The 19,154-nt window shown below is 41.7% G+C and overlaps 1 protein-coding gene across 1 annotated transcript in view; it reads right to left on the bottom strand.

The window, feature by feature from the left end:
- ZC3H7A (zinc finger CCCH-type containing 7A) overlaps window positions 1-15,452 on the bottom strand; it is a 38,906-nt gene extending 23,454 nt beyond the window's left edge. The window contains exons 1-5 of the mRNA XM_072120699.1: window positions 15,325-15,452; window positions 7,790-7,893; window positions 5,489-5,528; window positions 4,693-4,890; window positions 715-873 (exon numbers count right to left, since the gene is read on the bottom strand). Of these exons, the coding sequence (XP_071976800.1) occupies window positions 715-873; window positions 4,693-4,890; window positions 5,489-5,528; window positions 7,790-7,857 (465 nt within the window). The 5' untranslated portion in view covers window positions 7,858-7,893; window positions 15,325-15,452. The remainder of the gene's footprint in view (window positions 1-714; window positions 874-4,692; window positions 4,891-5,488; window positions 5,529-7,789; window positions 7,894-15,324) is intronic.
- Window positions 15,453-19,154: the final 3,702 nt, after the last annotated feature.

Below are 19,154 nucleotides of genomic sequence, written 5' to 3'. Positions count from 1 at the left end.
TCAGACCATCACTGATCAGCTTGTCCTATACAGGGATAGGGTAGACGTTGTAACAACCCCCTTTAATATTTAAGAGTTTAGCTAAGGGCGAGTCTTTGATATGAGATCAATATATAGGAAACGCCCCTCACCAAGAAGTCATACTAAAGGACAGACCCAATTTGTGTAATGCCCAGATCACCCGGGCTAACTGTGACTTAATTCATAGTCATTCATGATATTGCAAGGTCCAGCCCGAATGCAGGACTACCGTCTTGTACTCGCAGCATTCATGGGAGTACAGGCAGTCCTCAGGTTACGTACAAGATGGGTTCTGTATGTTTGTTCTTAAGTTGAATTTGTATGCAAGTCGGAACTGTATATTTTATAATTGTAGGCCCAGCCAAATTTTTTTTGGGTCTCTGTGACAATTAAAAATGTTGAGTTGTCATAAAAACCAGGATAAACAGCTTAATTTCAGACACCCAGAGGGCCGTTTGTAACTAGGGGTTCTCTGTAAGTCAGGTGTTCTTAAGTAGGGGACTGCCTGTATGTGATAATAATGTGATATGCAATGTTACACCAGGACAAACCCCACTGACCATAAAGTCATTGCATATCCTAGCATTGCCATCACTAGATACGATGAGAAAACCAGGCAGTGCAACATTGTTTAAAAAGTATATTTTATAATAAACTTACAATTATGCATGAATTTTCTTGGACTTCACTTACCTTAGGAGCAATAATTGAGCACTTTGCGATGGCTTCATAAGCCTCCTTGTATTTCTCTAGAGTAAATAAGGCTTTGGACTTGAAATACAAGGCCCTGAGGTTTTTGTCATTAGTATGTAAAACCTCTTCACAATCTTTCAAAGCGTCCTCAAGGAAACCCTAGACAGATACAAAATATTACACTCGTTTCATGATACTTATATATATATATATATATATATATATATTTGTTAAAGCGGTTCTTCAAGATTTCAATATGGAGACCGCATGGTCGTTAATACCAGATTAATGGGGATCCGATACGTGAGACTTCAACCAATCAGCTGAGAGATGGAGCAACACAAAATGTGTCACATGGTCTTCATGAATCTGACGCCCCTGCACTGCTCTGACAGAATGCACCATTTTTTTTTTGGTGCACTTTGCTGCAAAATTGTGGCGCACTGACTAAGGAGTAACTCGCCCCTTTTGGTGCACATTTTTTTTCTCTTGTCAAATGCAGTGCAGCCGCGACACAAAACCGGCGCAGACACTTTGTAAATACAGTACAAGCAGTCTGCACGTTCTTTCTAGTGCAAAGTCAGACAGAAAACTGGCGCAAAAAACACCTTAGAAAACGTGGCCCAACGTGCACTGAGCCAAATATAAAAGTGACCGAGCCAGTTTACTGCAGCTCTAACAACTAAATTCAAGTAGCAAATGATTGATCCATAGACTGTGTCTAAGCCATGATAAACACTGTATCCCTTTGCCTCATATGTTTTCATTCATTGAAACAGATAGATTAGAATAAGAGAGCTAAAAAGAGCAAATCTGTTGCAGTGTTAATGATTTCTTTGCTATTGTGCAATGTTTTATAGTACAATGATTTGTGATTATTACTTGTATGATATATTCTCCCGCAGTTATGTGACCAGAGTAGTATGGTGTGGTGAAATGATGAATGGTTGGGGTACGCTCACCTCCATTAGGCGCAGGTAATTATACCTTTGTTAGAGGCTGCTGCGGGCCCCCGTGATCCCTATTCATCTCTGGCCACTGGGATGAGGGTATTTAGGATATGTGATGGAAAGTAAAGGGGTAGCGGACGTGTTAACACAATTGGTAAGAAGTATCCATGTGTTAAAGGGGGCATCCAGGTTTAAAGATTTTTTTATATGGCTTCTGGGCTTAACAGAGAGAGGCCTGGAAGTGATGAGCGGCAACGATGGAGAATGGGAGCAGGGAGAGAGGCAAATATATGTTCTTTATAATGTTTTAAGCCCCCTAGTCATGTATTAGGGACTAGACCGCCCCCTTGATCAGGTATGAAAGTACAAGGCAGTACAGTGTTGAGGATTAGACGTGACCGTATTGTGTCCGGACTGTGATTGTAGGTGCCAATCCAAGGTAATGGCTCATAATAGCCAGGTCCTTGGCAGAGAAAAGGGTTAAATGCATTAAAGCTGCATTGACCCATTTAAAAAAAGGGTTAGGCCACAAAACACACGGAAGTATTAAGTATATGTATAAATAAGGCATTATATGTAATGGATCAAAATGCCGGATGTAGTAAACAAACAAAAAAAAAAAAGATTACAGCTTGCCCTGAAAAAAAAACACAAAATAGCCCTCCTCCAGACATCATGAAGAAATCTTAAATTTTACAATTATTTGACCATTTTTTATACATTTTTCACCAAATTATAAAGTAAACATAATGGTGCGGTGCGACAAAATAAAAAAATGCAACTCCACCCAGAAAAAACAATCCCTTTAACATCTCATCAACTGAAAATACTACATAATAAAAGGACACATTACAGAAATACTTTCACCTTGACGCAGTTACCTGTGTATTGCAGTGCTACATTCCTGCCTTGTACATGTGGTCATACCTTGCCTGAGGTCCAAGTCTTACCTCAAGTGAAGCCTGTAAAATGCACGGCTGTCTTGTCAGTCTTAGCACCCCTGCACAGCCATTGGTTTTGAATGTGTGCTATCCATTGTTTCAACGTCTAACGCGCATCCCATGTATGCAGACAAGGATTAATGGTGATGGATTCCCCGGCCCTGTGAATGAACCGGCTCCTCGAGCCACAAATTATAGAGCATGTCCTATTCCTGCCCAGGTTTGTGGCTCAGGCAGTTGTTTCTACTGTCATCAGTGTATGAGTGGACCTCATGTGCCCATTATTTCAGAGGCTGGCAACAACGGACCATGGGTTCTTTGTTTGTGGCCTCTAAATATAAGGTATCTTTAACCCCTTACCGCATTTGGACGTTATAGCTCACGGGCTGAGCCCTCTTCATACTCAGCGGGTGTTTGCTGCACAATGGAGCAAACACTCGTTGCTAACAACCAGTGTTAACCCTTTCATTACCGCCTGTTTGCCATGACAGCCTCGGGCCACACAAAGATCAGTGGCTGTCATGTTTTAGGCTAATCGCATATTGTAATAGACTATGTGCAAAATCCCCATATACTACTATACTTTACTATGGCAGTATATGGTAGGATCAATTAGACAACTGGGGGTTAAAGTACCCTAGGGGGTCTGAAAAATAGTAAAAAATAAATGTAAAAAAAAGTTTTAAAAAAATTCAAATCAACCACCTTTCCCTAGAACTGATAGAACTATAAATAAACAGTAAAAGTGATAAACATGTTATGTATCGCCACGTCCCAAAATGTCCAATCATATATAATAATGTTTTTCCCGGCACTTAACCCTGTAACTGAGAATCTCACTTTTTTTTTAACATTTTGCAAAATGGCAAAATTTAATAAAAAGTGATCAAAACGCAGTACAGTCCTCAAAATGGCAGCACTGAAAACGTCATCAAAAGTGACAAAAATTTACACCACCCATAACTCTGTACACCAAAGTATGAAAAAGTTATTAGCGCCAGAAGAGGGCAAAATGAAGAATTTTTTTTTTTTGAAGAGTTTTTACTTTTTGTAAAGGTATAAAAACATTATAAAACCTATACAAATTTGTTATCTCCATGATTGTACTGACCCAAAAAATGAAGTAGACATGTCATTTGGGGCGCACAGTGAAAGCAGAGGAGCTAGGACGGGGTAGAGACTCCCTTCCCCTTTTCTCTTCCTCTTTTTGTCTGTTCCTAGTTGTGATGTCGGTCTGTGTGATTTCCTCTGATACTAATTTTTTTACTTTTTACCGGTTTATTCTGAGTGTATGATGAACATTTGGTATTTTTCACCTAGTTTAAGGTATTTGGATTGGGGCCTATGGCACTTAACCCCCCCATGGGGCATTTATCTGCAGACTGAACTGACATCGCAAGTGACTATTAGCTAACTTTATGTGCTAGATACTTTCCACACTCTCAATTGGATTATTTAACTGTTATTGCTTGCCCTCATGCTGTTGGCTACCCACTGGGTTATTGTCAATGTCACGCTTGTTACCTTTTCTTTTATTAATGGTTTATTCTGGAAAAATGTTGATGCATGACCTGTACGTGATAACTTTTGATCTGTTGTTGAAAATACTTTAATATAAATACTATTATTAAAAAAAAAAAAAAAAAAAAAAAAAAAAGAAGAAGTAGATTTGATGGTAGATTTCTCTCGCATCTGCCCTAATCTGTAATATATTAATCCTGGAACCAAACCCAACTTGTTAAAAACTATATTTTAGTACAATGTAAATTAACTGAAGATGCTATTGGGGCTCCACACCCCAGTTGCCTCTGCAGTTAATGTGCATAGTACATAAGAAGAAAGGAATCTACCATCAAATATACCTTTAATGGTAGGTTTCCTTTAAAGGGATCTTTAAATTAAAGAGGTTGTCCATTCACTACAAGTTAGCTGATATCCACAGGATGAGGCCACCACGGACCACGAGAACAGAGTTCCGTTGCACCCTTGATCGACCACAAAATAATGGAGTGGCCTGTCACGCATTCTGTGGATTGGGGCTTAAGATTATTAATAACTGCACCATCAGACATAATTAATGCTCGTACCGTGTCTATATAACATGCAGCGCGGTTCACATGCAGCTTCTCCAGCGTCTCGCTGCTTATGGCTATCTCTTCAGATGAGGCATAACTTGCAATGTTTAGGCCCTCCGTGTACTGATTTATTGCCTCATCTTTAAGAGCCTCTCTGTATAGGTCATTTCCTTCATTGAAAAGGTTTCTTATTAGCTTCAGGATAAAAATCTGAAAAAGAAACAATACAACATTTTTAAAGTGGGAGAAAAAGTACTAACTTGTGTTTTTTTAGACTATAGGGCATATATGGATCAATGATGCACATCCTCCACTCTTTGGTGTGTCAGGTCTGATGCTGGAGCCCCTTGACACTGTTTGTCCCAGAGCGGCTGCTATGGCTGCTACCACTGTAGTTACGCCCGTGGCTGTGGGAATAACATATATATGAGGGCCGTTCCACACAAGCCCTGCACCAATTCAAGTCTACAGGGAAGCCTCAAAAAATGCATGGCCCTCTTACATAATTGCAAGTTCAATTGATATAAAACATAAACCACATATATAAACCACATTTATAACTGATCAAGTGACTAAAAATCTGAACAAAAACTGGCAGGAAATCAGATGCAAAAAAAAAAAAAAAAAAAAAAAAAAAAAAGCTGCAACTTTGATGAAATTGAAAAAACCTGGTATACATTTCCTGTACTTTTCAATGTTACTTACATAGTACCAAGTAACTGAGTCCTAAAAATGCACATGATTGCCAAGTGGCAAATGTCCAAAAAATATGAAATATAGATCTGTCAGATCATTTTTTAATCTTTACCTCATAATCTTTCTGGGGCCCAGGGAATGGCAATGGAGACCTGAAAAAAAGATGTTTAGATAAACTTAAATTAAATTTCAATGCAAAGAGTAAATTATGCTATAAAATCCTATGGGAAGGGACATCACACATGTTTTCCAATAAATCGAGAAAAGTCATGTTTTTGATGGATTCTTTTTTGTCACAGATGTCCAGGTATGAACAGGACTGTGTGACCATTGTCATTGCTACATAATGGGGGACATTTACTCGAGTATAAGCCTAGTTTTTCAGTACAAAAAAAAAATGTGCTGAAAACCCAAACTCGGCTTATACTCGAGTAAAAAAATATAGGTTTTACCAGGTTTTTGTGGTAAAATTAGGGGCCTCCGCTTATACTTGGGTCGGCATATATTTGAGTATATACGGTACTATGGGGTTTTCACTTTATTTGTGGCGCTCCCACCACCTTTTGTCCTTTGTGGTCGGCACCAAAAAAAAAAAATATGATTTTTACTGTCAAGGAAATATTATTCTTGAATGTGTAAGATTTGTTGAACTATTGGGCAATTACAAACTTTGTAGAAATATATGGCATCCATTGAAGCGTCCAGGCCTCATTTACAACATCCTGGAGATCCTTACAACCTGATAAACTCTGACCTGCAGAATGTTCTGTGGTGACCTCAAAAGCCATATGGTCACCTCTCCTCTGCACCTACCCCCACCCCTGCATCTAGGAATTTGGAAACAAAGAACTGTTTAAATATTCCTGGACTCTCCCCCCTCATTAACACTTTGCCCAATTGTGAATGACCCTCTGGACTAATTAATGAATGGGAGGTTCTGAAATCTGAACCAAACTGTAAAGATATAAAACAATATGAAATCCAGGAATTGGTGTTCACATTTTGGGGGCTGCTTGACAAGCTGAGTGTGTTCCTTATTTCTCCCACCTCCAGGGATCAGGATTTACTTTAAGTTGTAAGTTTCTGTTATTTTTCTCCCTTTTTATTTTATAACTGTTTTGCCGTGTTGTGTGTCCTTTGTAATTCTTTTGTTTTTAATATCTTTTTATGCACTGATCAACTTTTTGTAATTAAAGCTTTTCACTTTAATTTTGGTCCCTGTATGCTCTGCGAACTCATAGCCTTGTGAAGTGTGGTTAGCTGTGTAACTGCTGGAGTGCTGAGTGTGCATGTGTAGTGGTGTGACAAAGTGACTGCTTGAGAGCAAGAGTTGATGTAGAGTGGGATACTTATTGGTCCCAGTATAAATGCAATAAGTGGTGGCAGCGGGTCTGGTTCTGGTGCTGTATGAGGTGTGATTTAGGCTCAATTTGTGTCCTGAGTGAAAGGTGAGCGCAAGTTTGAGCAGGCTAAATTAACCCGTACAGTTGCAACCCACGTCACGTGACGAGGCAGCGGCGTCCTCGCCGTGACATTTACTTTTTCTGACTCCGCTCTAAAAAGGGGCATGGTTTTCATGCTGTGGGAAATCTGACACAATACTGTACTTTCAATTCTGTGGGCGCTGAAAAGTGGCACCCAAGAAAAATGGTCTAACAGAATAATAACTGGCGCACAGGACAGAAAATTGTCCCCAGGACAGAAATATTAAATACTTACCTCATAGTCGTAAACCAAGCTAAAGGAGCTAAGGGCTCTTTATTTAAATGTCCCCCAATGTTTTTATCACCAAAAAGTCCCTCAGACACCTTTCACAGTGCATTCCTAGAGAAATATGGGGAATGTCAGTCCATCACTAAATTCTGAAAATCTTGCTCAAATACTGCCATGTGAATGTACCCTTAGATCGGCATTTGCATGTCACCAGATAGAAGCACTCCCCACCCTGTTACTAGTTAAGATTATTTGCATATGTCAGCCTGAAACTCCATTTAGGCAGTGAAACATGATGCCCGATGTCCTGATCAGTGCAGATCCCAGCAGTCATACCACCACTTATCAGTATCTTACCAACTACTATAAAACTTGGGCTAGGACCTTTGGTGTTTATTAATAATAATCATTCTTTATTTATATAGCGCACACAGATTACACAGCGCTGCACAGAGTATTGCCAAATCAGTCCCTCTCCCTAATGGGGCTCACAATCTAATCAACCGACCAGTATGTTCTGAAGTATGGGAGGAAACCGGAGGACCTGGAGGAAATGCACACAAACATGGAGAGAACATAGAAACTCTTTGCAGATGCTGTCCGTGGGAGTTGAACCCAGATCCCCAGCGCTGCAAGGCTGTAATACTAACCACTGAGCTTATTGACTGGTTTTGGACAATATACGTAAAAGAAGTCTTACTGAATGAACTCCAATCCACTCTTTATATCTTCTCGTCGGCTGCGACGGTCATTCGACGCGTAGGACATGATGTCTCTACATCAAATTGTTCAACGGTGACAAATCTGTAAAATAATATAAATTACTACAAGATATCAAGCAAAGAAATAGCAGGATAGAAACGTCAAGCAGGATCCAAAAATAATTATAGTAGAAGGTCTATTCATAGAACAATACTAGAGGTTTACCAAACAAAATGTCACAAAGAAGGACTATGAAAGACAAAGAGTAAGAAAGACCGAGACATTTACACTGCCGAATATCACTGAGGGCAGAAAGTCCATAGTCATGTGGGGTTTTATTTTTAGACTTCTCATACTAACCCCAAATACAAATACACATCCATCACCACCTGCAACATCTGGTCTGATACATACTGGAAATATTGATCCTTATTCAGATTAATATAATAATGTGCAGGGAGGATCCCCACTGCCAGGATACTAGATATATCATGAAATGGCTCTTTGCTGATGGTTGTGTGATTTTGCTGTGGTGCGGTGCTTTGTAAAGACCCGAAATGTCAGGCTACAGGGTATTCTAATTTTCAGTGTATTTTCATCCTAGAACCGGCTCTGTCACATTTTTATGCAATTCATTCTAAACCTTTCCATTCACATGAAGGGCATCTTTACACGTGCCGTTTTTTTTTTAACAGGAATTTCCCCGAATTTTTCAGATGAATAAAAAATGTTTATATACACGCCTGAATTAGTGTCATATTCATATATACAGGCTATCCCCTACTTAAGGACTCCCAACTTACAGATGACCCATAGTTAAAGACGGACCCCTCTGCCCCCTGTGACCTCTGGTGAAGCTCTCTGGATGCTTTCCTTTACTCCCTGGCTGCAATGATCAGCTGTAAGGTGTCTGTAATGAAGTTTTATTGATAATCCTTGGTCCCTGTCCAATTGTCACTGTATAAAATATACAGTTTTGACATAGAAATTCAACTTAAGAACACACCTACGGAACCTATCTTGTATGTAACCTGGGGACTGCCTGTATATAGAAAGCTATGATGCTATAAATTTGTATTTATAGCCGATTGTTTCTCATCCATAAAGCACTCTTAAAATTTCAGGTTTTCAGCATAAACCCTAGTGACGGGTTGTGCAAGCATGTGCACCGTGGTTTTTTTTATATAAAAATCCATAGCTCAGATCTAGTTAAAAAATATACATATATTTTTTTTTAAGTTGCTGGCAACTAGCCAGGAGTCACTGTGTTACTCAGCTCAACTCGGTCATCCTTCAAGAATTCTCTTCAGCGAGTCACACACAGCCAACAACTGTCTCATTACTGAGAGAGGGGGGAATTAGGGAGTGGAACAGAGTCACTGAAGAGACACCATGCTCTTTGCAACTCTGTGAGTCTCCTTGCAAGGTGGCAGGTACAATGAAAATGCCGGACTGCTCTCAAAGCTGTCCGGTGTATCCATGAGGGGCGGTCTGAGGCGTTGCTCCATAGGCCGGTGGTGACTGCCGCGCGCCATGCCCCTAAAACCGGCCCCTCATATATACACCGGACAGTATTGAGAGCGCTCCGGCATTTACATTGTACTCCGCTGCAGCTCCTAGTGCTAAAACGAACTAGAATGATAGCGTAATCGGATAACACCGCAGCGTTCGTTTTAGCACTAGAAGCTGCTTACTATAGTAAGCAGCTACTAGTGCCAAATTTCTCGGTAACAGGTCCTCTTTAACACCAAAAAGTTCAATCTTCATCTTACCAGTCTTTCATATGTTTTTTTTGCAAACGGTATGCAGCTTTCATATGACTTGCACTGAGGAGAGGCTTCCGTCGGCAGATTCTGTCATAAAGCCCCGACTATCACTATAGGTGACTTTGTTGAACTTTCTCCTATATTTCTACTGCATCTCTAGAGCTCAGCCACAGTAATCTTGGGGTTCTTCTTTACCTCCCTCACCAAAGCTCTTTGGATTTGGCTTGACAGCTAGTTTGAGGAAGAGTTGTGGTCATCCTAAGCTTCTTCAATTTAAGGATTATAAAAAGCCACTATGCTCTTATGAGCCTTGAGTGTTGCAGAAAATTTTTTGTAACCTTAGCCAGATCTGTGCCTTGCCACAATTCTGTCTCTGAGCTCCTTGGGTAGTTCCTTAGACCTCATGATTCTCATGTGCTCTGACATGCACTGTGAGGTGTGTACCTTTCCTAATCAAGTCCAATCAGTTGAATTAAACACAGCTGGACTCCAATCCTCCTCATGGAGGATCAGAAGGAAATAGACAGCATTTGAGTTAAATGTGTGTCACAGCAAAGGGTCTGAATACTTATGACCATGTGATATTTTAGTTTTCTTGTTTAATAAATTAGCAAAAATATATATATTAACCCCAAATATTATGTCACACGTCGGCTGTGGGTGTTCAGGAAGAGCTCATGGGCTCAGCCCACTCTATACATGGTGAGCGTTTGCAGCATATTGCATCGTAACACCCACAATCGGTGCTAGAAGCTTTGTCGGCAACGGTAAAAAGCCGACTGCGCTATTGTTCATCTAAAGTTAGAGATCACATGACTCTGCATCTAGAAGACAGGAATCTTCACTTTACATATCAAGACAGCGGTGCAAAACTTTTAATAGATTTATATTGGTAAATTACCTAATATCGAATATCCTACACATTACAAAAAACATGAGGTAATGTGGTGAACCCCTTCAATGAGCAAAAAATGAACTTTTTTGATCTTACCAATTGTCTGCAAAGACACAAAGAATGAAGAACTTAAAGAGGGCTGAAGACTTTCCATACACACTGTATATGATCAATCTGACTACAACTCAAAAAAAAAAAAACTATTTTCGTTATCTTACTTTCTATGAAAACTGCACAGTCATTTGTGTGTGTGACACCAGATATACAAGAGATTCCAGCTGCATGCAAACATCACATTACTCTCAACATGGATCCGGTGATCCACACAAAAATTAAAAATTCATATTTGACAAGTTTTGTCTAGTTCAAATAGTCAAGTTACAAGTATCCAAAACACAAGCTAAGAATGGAGCAAAAAGAAAGAAAGTGATAGCTATCTCCCAAATCTCTCGCTCCAGTTCTGACAAACCATGGATCTTCCTCCAAACTATTTCCTGGCGGAGCAATACAGACGGACCCCGGGTTACGTACAAGAGAGGTTCCATAGGTTTGTTCTTAAGTTGAATTTGTATGCAAGTCGAAATTGTATATTTTATAATTGTAGCTCCACACAAAAAAAAAACATTTTTTTCTGCCAGTGGCAATTGGATTTTTTAAAATTTTTAGCTTTAATGGAAACAAGATTATCAATAAAGTTTCATTAGACACCTTACAGCTGATCATTGCAGTCTGGGACTATAATAAAGCATCCAGAGAGCTTCACCAGAGGCCACAGTGGGCAGAGTGGTCTGTCTGTAACTAGTGGGCGTCTGTAAGTCAGGTGTCCTTAAGTAGAGGACTGCCTGTACACCGTTTTTAGAGGTTTTGGAAGACAACCCATCCACCATCAGAAGAGCAGCGGCAGGGGATCAGGGAGGTGTAAGTATCAATCCTTTTATTATGATGATATTATTAAAGGGGTTGTCCGAGTTTTGAAAAAAAAAAAAATATGTGGCCGGGAGCGGGCTGCCTAAAACGATAACGCTGTACTTACCTTCCGGTGCCCTCCCGTATCCAGCGCTGCTGTCGCTCCAGTCCGGGCGCCATGAAAACAAACTTGGCCACCGGAGTAGCGCTGCATTCTGCTTCCGGCCGGACCCGACAACCTTCCGGCCCCCATACACAATGCCGTGTATAGGGACGGATAGGCGTACCCGGCCACGGCCGGCCGGAAGCTGAATGCAGCGCTGCTCCGGCAGCCATGTTTGTTTTCATGGCGCTCGGACCGGAGCGACAGCAGCGCTGGATACGGGAGGGCACCGGAAGGTAAGTACAGCTTTATTGTTTTAGGCAGCCTGCTCCCGGCCACATATATATATATTTTTTTAAACTCGGACAACCCCTTTAAGGGGCCGGATGGGTCAGAAAAAAAGAGGTACAAATACAGCTATAAAATAACAAAAATTTCAGCTAAACAGGAAGACTTCAGCTTTAGCTGCTGACACGTGTATTTATCCTCAAACTTTATTATGTTTTATGATCTCCTACAACATGATTTATATTACATGTAATATAATTGGGGTGACAACTCTTAAATCATGTCCTGTTGTGTCATTCCCCAGTATTATATGGTTTTACAGCTAGCTACACATCTGCCTCGGGTTTTTACTTTTTTTTTTTTTTAAGTGACGCCATGTATAGGTGTAACATTACACAATGGATACTCCAGGCAAGGGTAAAAATAAACTTAAAGGACACCTGTCATCAGGTCTGTGTCACTTGTCCTGTCACTACTACCTGTTGGAGCAGCTCACAAGGATCCCATCCCAGCCTTTATCTAGTTATTTCATACATTATTCATTATAAAATCATCTATTTTTTATCATGTAAATGAGGCTGGTCACATGGTCAGAGGCAGTGATGTCACCCCTGTTACCCCTCCCCTCTCCTCCCCTCTCCCTGCTCATGTCTGTGTGTAATGTATAGTAAAGCATTGCTAGTGTGTGCTGCATCTGCTGACATGCTGCATCCTCCTAATATACAGGTGAGAGACACAGACATCAGCTACACATGAATCTGACATGTTCTGCTGTAACATGGCTGCAGCCTGGAGCTGCTGTATCTCTCCTATACACACACACATGCACACACAGGCTGCAGGGGGCGTGGCCACCAGCACCAGGAAGCAGATCATTATACAGCCTCACATCATTATACAGGCTGTCAGTCATGCACTGGGGGTGTGGCTGTGCCTCCCACTCATGAATAAGCTGGACAGCTTGAATATGTTAATGACTCATTGGACATTTCACAGGTCATTTGCATACAGCTTTAGGACCTCATTGCTTAGGTTTACAGGCATGTAGAGGGACAATGAAGGGATAGAGGCAATGCTCTCTAATGGCAGTTTATGAAAATATATTTAGTTTAGGGGGGGTTATTTTGCATGGCGGGTTCTCTTTAAGAAAAGCAAAAGAAAACAGCATTGGCTACATCACGTGCACCTACACAGCATAGATCCATCTTTACACACACTTACCGTATATACCTTTATATATATAAAGGAAAAAAAAAAAAGTACTCGGGGACCTCTGTTCCCATGGTCAGTGGAATCCCCAGTAATGAGAAACACCTTACATTTCGTAGATATCTCCTTAAATGTGAATATACAGGCTGTCCCCGGGTTACATACAAGATAGGGTCGGGAGGTTTGTTCTTAAATTGAATTTGTATTTAAAGGAAACCTACCACTTGGCAGGTATAAGAAGGAACTACCGAGCACCAGCTCAGGGTGAGCTGGTGCCGGAGCTTATTTTTGTTAGTGTTTTAAACCGCGGTATCGCGGTTACAGCATTCTCGAGGTATGTTTGCTTCATAATGCATCAAATGGTAGATTTTCTTTAAGCTAAAAATAAGTTATTAGAAAAAATAACTGTTTTTTTTCTTTAAAGAGTTAATATAAGTTTGCCAGTAGGGCATATGAAACCCAAAATTGTGCTATTAAAAAACTGCATTTTGCCCGTGCAAGACCCCACACTTAAAGGGGAAGAATTAATCTCTGAAGTTAATTTTACATAACTGCAAGGGGTTGGTTGTTTCCTTACACATTATGGAAGATTTTGAGACCAGGAAATGACGAAAAACATGGTTTTAAAGGTTCTAGTTCCTATTTCTCTACGTATATTTTGTCGCTATTCAGCAACTTGTGATGTGTTAGAGGTTTATGTCCTAAGATCAGAAAGTAGGAGCACTGTAGCCCTTTGTATTTCAATGACACAATGGAATCAGGTGGATGATAATGTACAGGTATACAAGGACACTGCATTGGTTTGTGATGGTACAGTCTGCTCCATTATTTTATTTTTTTAGGGAAAAGATACCCCAATGAAACCCTGACCTGTCCTATCAGGAGTGATAGTGCTGAAAACATCTCCTATAAGATTCTGATTGGTGAGGGTCCAAGTGCTAGAACTGCAATAGAGATGAGCAGAACCAAAGTTTAGGTTCGGCAGCTCTGCTTGACCCAGACGTGTTGCGAGGATAGGCAGCTTTCACCCCAAGCTACTAGGCATGGCGGTTATTGTTCAGGCACTATGTCCGGGTTTGGCGGAGCTGCTGAACTGGATGGTGTGGTTACATGTACCGCTATGTTTAAAAACACAGCTCTAGGGTACGGGGACGGGCCTCAGCCCAATTGCGTATGCATTTCTATGGAAATGCATGCGATCGGTAACCAGAACCTGTTGTCTCGCATTAAAACAATAACAGGCAACGGGTTCTGGTTAACGATAGATAGGAATATGCGATTGGGCCGAGGCCCATCCCCGTACTATACATACGTGTGAACGCATCCTCAGCTTCGGGTCCGCTCATTTCTAGCTTCCACCTTTCACCATAATAGAACCCCCAGCTATCAAGGCTATGAAAGTGTTGGAGATTGCAGAGCACAGCGCCCGGGTATCTCCAGCACTCACATACACACAAGTGTATAGTAGTGTGGGGGATAATCCATCAATGTGCTCTGCAATTTCAAATACTGCCATACACTTAAATGGAGGGGCATGCTGCTCCATGCATTAGTGAGAACGGGACCCCCATACTCTGGATCACGGAGGGGATCGGGGGGGGGGGGTTGTTTTTGTAATTGCTGGGGATAAGGCAATCACTGATCAGCTTGTTATTCTCCGTCTTGTGAGTAGTGGATAATGTGCAAACTTACTACAACCCCTTTAAGCTAATTATATACTGTACTTTTGGTAATTGTTATTCAATTAGCACCTGTATCATTATCACAAGAATATGTTCATATCATGCAGAGTCCTGAGCAGTGTGCCAAGCAGGGGCATACACTGCCCACCATTAGATGCATCATGTGTGGGTGCCATACACACCCCGGTTTGACAGGCTGGGCTGTGTTCAGACTACAGTAGTATTCCATCAGGTTTTATCCAAAACAGCTCATGATAAACTGGACAGAAGCATAACCCTGTATATAAGTGATATCCTATGGTGGGCACCCTGGTATACTGGGCACAACCAGTGCACATGCTACACATGGCCATCACTTCCCTGATGTCACCACATGCAAAATACCTTCACTATACAGCAGCTGTATACTGGAGGGACTACAACTCCCAGGCACTGCTGGCAGTAGTAGTCCCATCACAAGGCAGCGCATAGGACATAGGACTTCCTATACCACATATTGAAGGTGGTGGTGGGCACTGGGCACCATCAGGACCAGGCGCCCCCCTCCCCACTATCAGCATAGGAGAGCAGTAACAATACACAGTCCGGGAGCAGCTCACTAAATATATATACATGGCAGCCCCGCTATCCCCAGCCCGTACACCCCGCACACAGCGCACCCTGCCCGGAGCCCGCTCTCATTACCTGGCGGTGCAGGCGCCTTTCTTCTGCCACTACGAACAGTGTATACGCCGGAGCCGCCAGCGCTCACAGCGCCACCTACAGGAGGAAGGACCGAAGCGCTGCGGCACAGTACAGCACAGCGCCCCCGGCGGCCAGCATGGGTATTGTGGGATGCATCCGGGAGAATCGTGTCATAGGAAGAGCGTGGCATACTAATACTACTACTACTACTATCAGGGCAGCCATCAGGAAATTCGGGGCCCCATACAGCAAAAGTGTCTGGGCCCCAACACACCCCAAAACCGAACAAGCCTCCTGCCCCCCGCAGTGACCTTTCACAAACAGGGTTTGAGGCCTGTTGCTACGACAAGGCACACTCTTCTGGTAGATTGCCAATAGGAGTCATACTATTGAACGTCACGTGCAATTTTTCACATTTTCATAAAAAAAGCTAAATCCTGCTATTGAGGGACCTGCTCAGGTTTCAAGTCACTTTGAGAGGCCTAAATAAAGTAAAACCCCATAAATTACTCCATTATAGAAACTACACCCCTCAACGTACGTAAAACAACTTTTATGAAGTTTGTTAACCCTTTAATTGGTTTACAGGGGTTAAAACAAAATCGGATGCAATTTCGAAATTACATTTTATTTGGCTAAATTAATGTGTTTTTCATAAAATGTACAAATTCTCAGTGGATAAAATTCCAAAACGCTCCTCAAAATTTGATCCCCCATCTCTCCCGCGTATAACAATACCCCATATGTGGTGGTAACCTGCTGTATGGGCACACGCCAGGGCATTGAGGGGGGAGCTGCGCCATTCAGAGCAGATTATGCATTGTCACTTTTTATTGGCTATACAATCTTTATTTTTTTGGTAATTTGGACATTTAAGGGCTTATTTTTTGCGACATGAGATGCACTTTACAAATACTTCATTTAAGTGGGTCTATAGCTTTTCGATGAGATTTTATTAACTCTTTAATGTATGGAGGAAAAGAAAATTGTCAATTTGGGGTTTCTTTTTTTTGTATATTTTGGGGGTCGTACACCATACACTAAAAATACTATAATATTTTCATTCTATAGATCACTACGATTACGGTGATACCTCATTTATATAGTTTTTCATTTATTTTTACAATTTTACTGGAGAAAAACTAATACAGAGGAAATCTTATTTGTTTCTGCATCGCCATCTTTTCGGGACTTAACCTTAATATTTTTTGGTTGACAGAGCTAGTTTAGGGCTTATTTTTTACGTGTTGAGTTGTTCTTTCAATTGGTACCATTTTGGGGCACATAACTTTTTTTGATCACTTTTTAGAACATTTTTGTAAAGGGATTTTATGAAAATTTATATTTTTGGCGAGTTTTTCGGGTTTTGTTTTTACGGCGTTCACCGTACGGGTCCAATAATGTTTCTGACTTATTGTACAGATTGTTACGGACGCGGTGATACCAAATATGTGGGGGGTTTTGGTGATTTTCAGGTATTTTTACTTTATTAGATGTGTATAGGGAATGTTTGTGTTTAGGGGACTTTAACTCTATTTAATTAATTATTTTTATTAAAAATTGTGTTTATTCAGTGTTTTTAACTTTTTTTTCTTTACTTTTACAGGTTAGCTTGAACAAGTGATCCACTGATCACTTGTTCAAGCTATTCTTCACCTAATACAGTGTAATACAGATGTATTACACTGTATTATGTGAAACACTGAGCATGCTGCGCATGCTCAGTGTGTCACAGCCGGGTCCTGCCAGGAGGCACGGACCCGGCACCCGGAAGAAGATCGCGCAGCCCCGGGCACCGGCAGTCCCGGGGCTGCGATCAGAGCAGCGGGACCCCCCCCCCGGTAAGCGCCGCGGGGGGTCCGAATCCTGTTAAATGCCCCTAGCACGCCGCGGTCAGCGCGACCGCGGCGTGTTAGGGGTTAACACCCGCGATCGGAGAAATCTCCGATCGCGGGTGTTAGAGGAGGGTGTCGGCTATAATATATAGCCGACACCCGCAGCTTCTGGCCCCGGCTCCATTCAGGAGCCGGGGCCAGAAGTTTGACGTAATATTACCCCACCGGCCGGGCCCCATAGGGCCCCTTAGAGTCCGGGCCTCATAGGGCAGTACCAGTTGTACTGCCCTATCGGCGGCCCTGACTACTATTAATAATAATGCTACTACTACTACTAATACTACTAATACTAATGCCCACACACTGGAGGAAACGGTCTGCAGCAATGACTGCTCAACTGTGTGGCATCTCCTCTGACCACCGCCTGACATATCAGCTGGAGATAATTACTTGAGGGGGGTGCAGACGTTGCGATCCCAGCGGGGCCCAAGAGGTTAGGGGGCCCTTATGGTGTCACTTTCCCATATGAGAAGACTATTACTATAAACCATACATTATAGTCGGGGGCCTGGGACAGACTTTGCACTGGGGCCCATCAGCTTCTTGTTTTAACCACTTCCTTACCAGGCCCTTTGCAGTTTTTGTGCTTTTGTTTCTCACTCCCTCCCCAATCCATTTCTTTTTCCATTCACAGACCTATGTGAGAGCTTGTTATCTTCGGAACAAATTCAAATTCTTTGGACTAAAATTCCACATGAAGGGGAAATTACAGAAAAAAAAAACAGTTGCGCCATTTTCTTACAGGTTTTATGTTGACCGATTTTACTGTATGGTCCAAATTATACATCTACCTTATTCTCTAGGTCAGTACAATCACGGAGATTACCTATGAATAAAGTTTTGTTGTGTGTAATACGTCTACGTCATGGAGCTGTTGAGGATGTATCACAAGGTCTCACGGGCTGAGCCCTATTCATACAGAAAGACTTGCAGGCACCGATCATTGATGTTAACCTTTTAAATACCCCGGGCAAAGCTGCCAACAACATTTAAATCTTCCGCTGCACGTGGCAGCCGCCATCTTGGGAGGATTGGCGCTCCCTGTGACATCATCAGTGAGTGATGATCCATTTCAGACTCCAGGACCTGTCTGGACCTGTCGTTAGCCAGAACAATCAGACTTTATAGGGTTAAAATATCCTATGGGGTCTAAAAATACAGTAAAAAAATATTAAATAAAAGTAAAAAAATTTTAAAGTTCAAGGTATTGCCACATCACAAAATGGCCGATTTATCAAAATATAAAATTTTGCACACTCTGTAATGACTAAAAAAATCCCTATGCACAAATATGTGGTGTGACAACATTTTTGTTTGTGTATACTGTTCACAACGATTTTTGTTCTGTGAAAGCTCAGCTGTAAAGGAAATTTACCATCAAAATCTGGCATGTTAATCCAGGGGCACTTCCTTTATAGATCCAGACACTGTGACTGGGGTAATCTTCTTACATTTGTTATCCATGGCCTTCTTCCTTCTAAAATCAACTTGTAAAATTATGTTAATGAGTAAGTAAGGCTTTGGGGGACATTACCAGAGCTCTACATGCTGTAGCTTCACAGGTTGTTACACTGTACTGTACAAGAGCATTTACCCTCTCCCACTGCGCTGCTTGAGCTATTTCCAATTGTAGTTGATGTGGAGCTTTGGGGAAAGGAGATGGAGAATAAAAGGATCCCTTTTTGGTCTGACAACGAAAGTACAGTTCAGGCCGTGAACAATCTCACGTCCAGCTCTTTGCGGTTATGGCACTTCTGAGACATCTGGTTTTACGCTGTTGTCAACTGAATATAGTTTTCAGCGCTTCTGGGATTTCCACCCCTTGGTGGACCTGGAAGGGTCTCGCTGCCCCCTTTTCCTGTGGGACCTGGTGGTGCGCAGCTGACATCATTGCTACAATCTTCCTTGGTGGAGAGCACATGGAGAAGTCATGGT

Source organism: Engystomops pustulosus, chromosome 8 (assembly GCF_040894005.1).
Source record: "Engystomops pustulosus chromosome 8, aEngPut4.maternal, whole genome shotgun sequence".
NCBI classification, from domain to species: domain Eukaryota; kingdom Metazoa; phylum Chordata; class Amphibia; order Anura; family Leptodactylidae; genus Engystomops; species Engystomops pustulosus.
The sequence above is the reverse complement of the archived record's forward strand: the minus strand, read 5'-3'. Positions and strand labels throughout refer to the sequence as shown.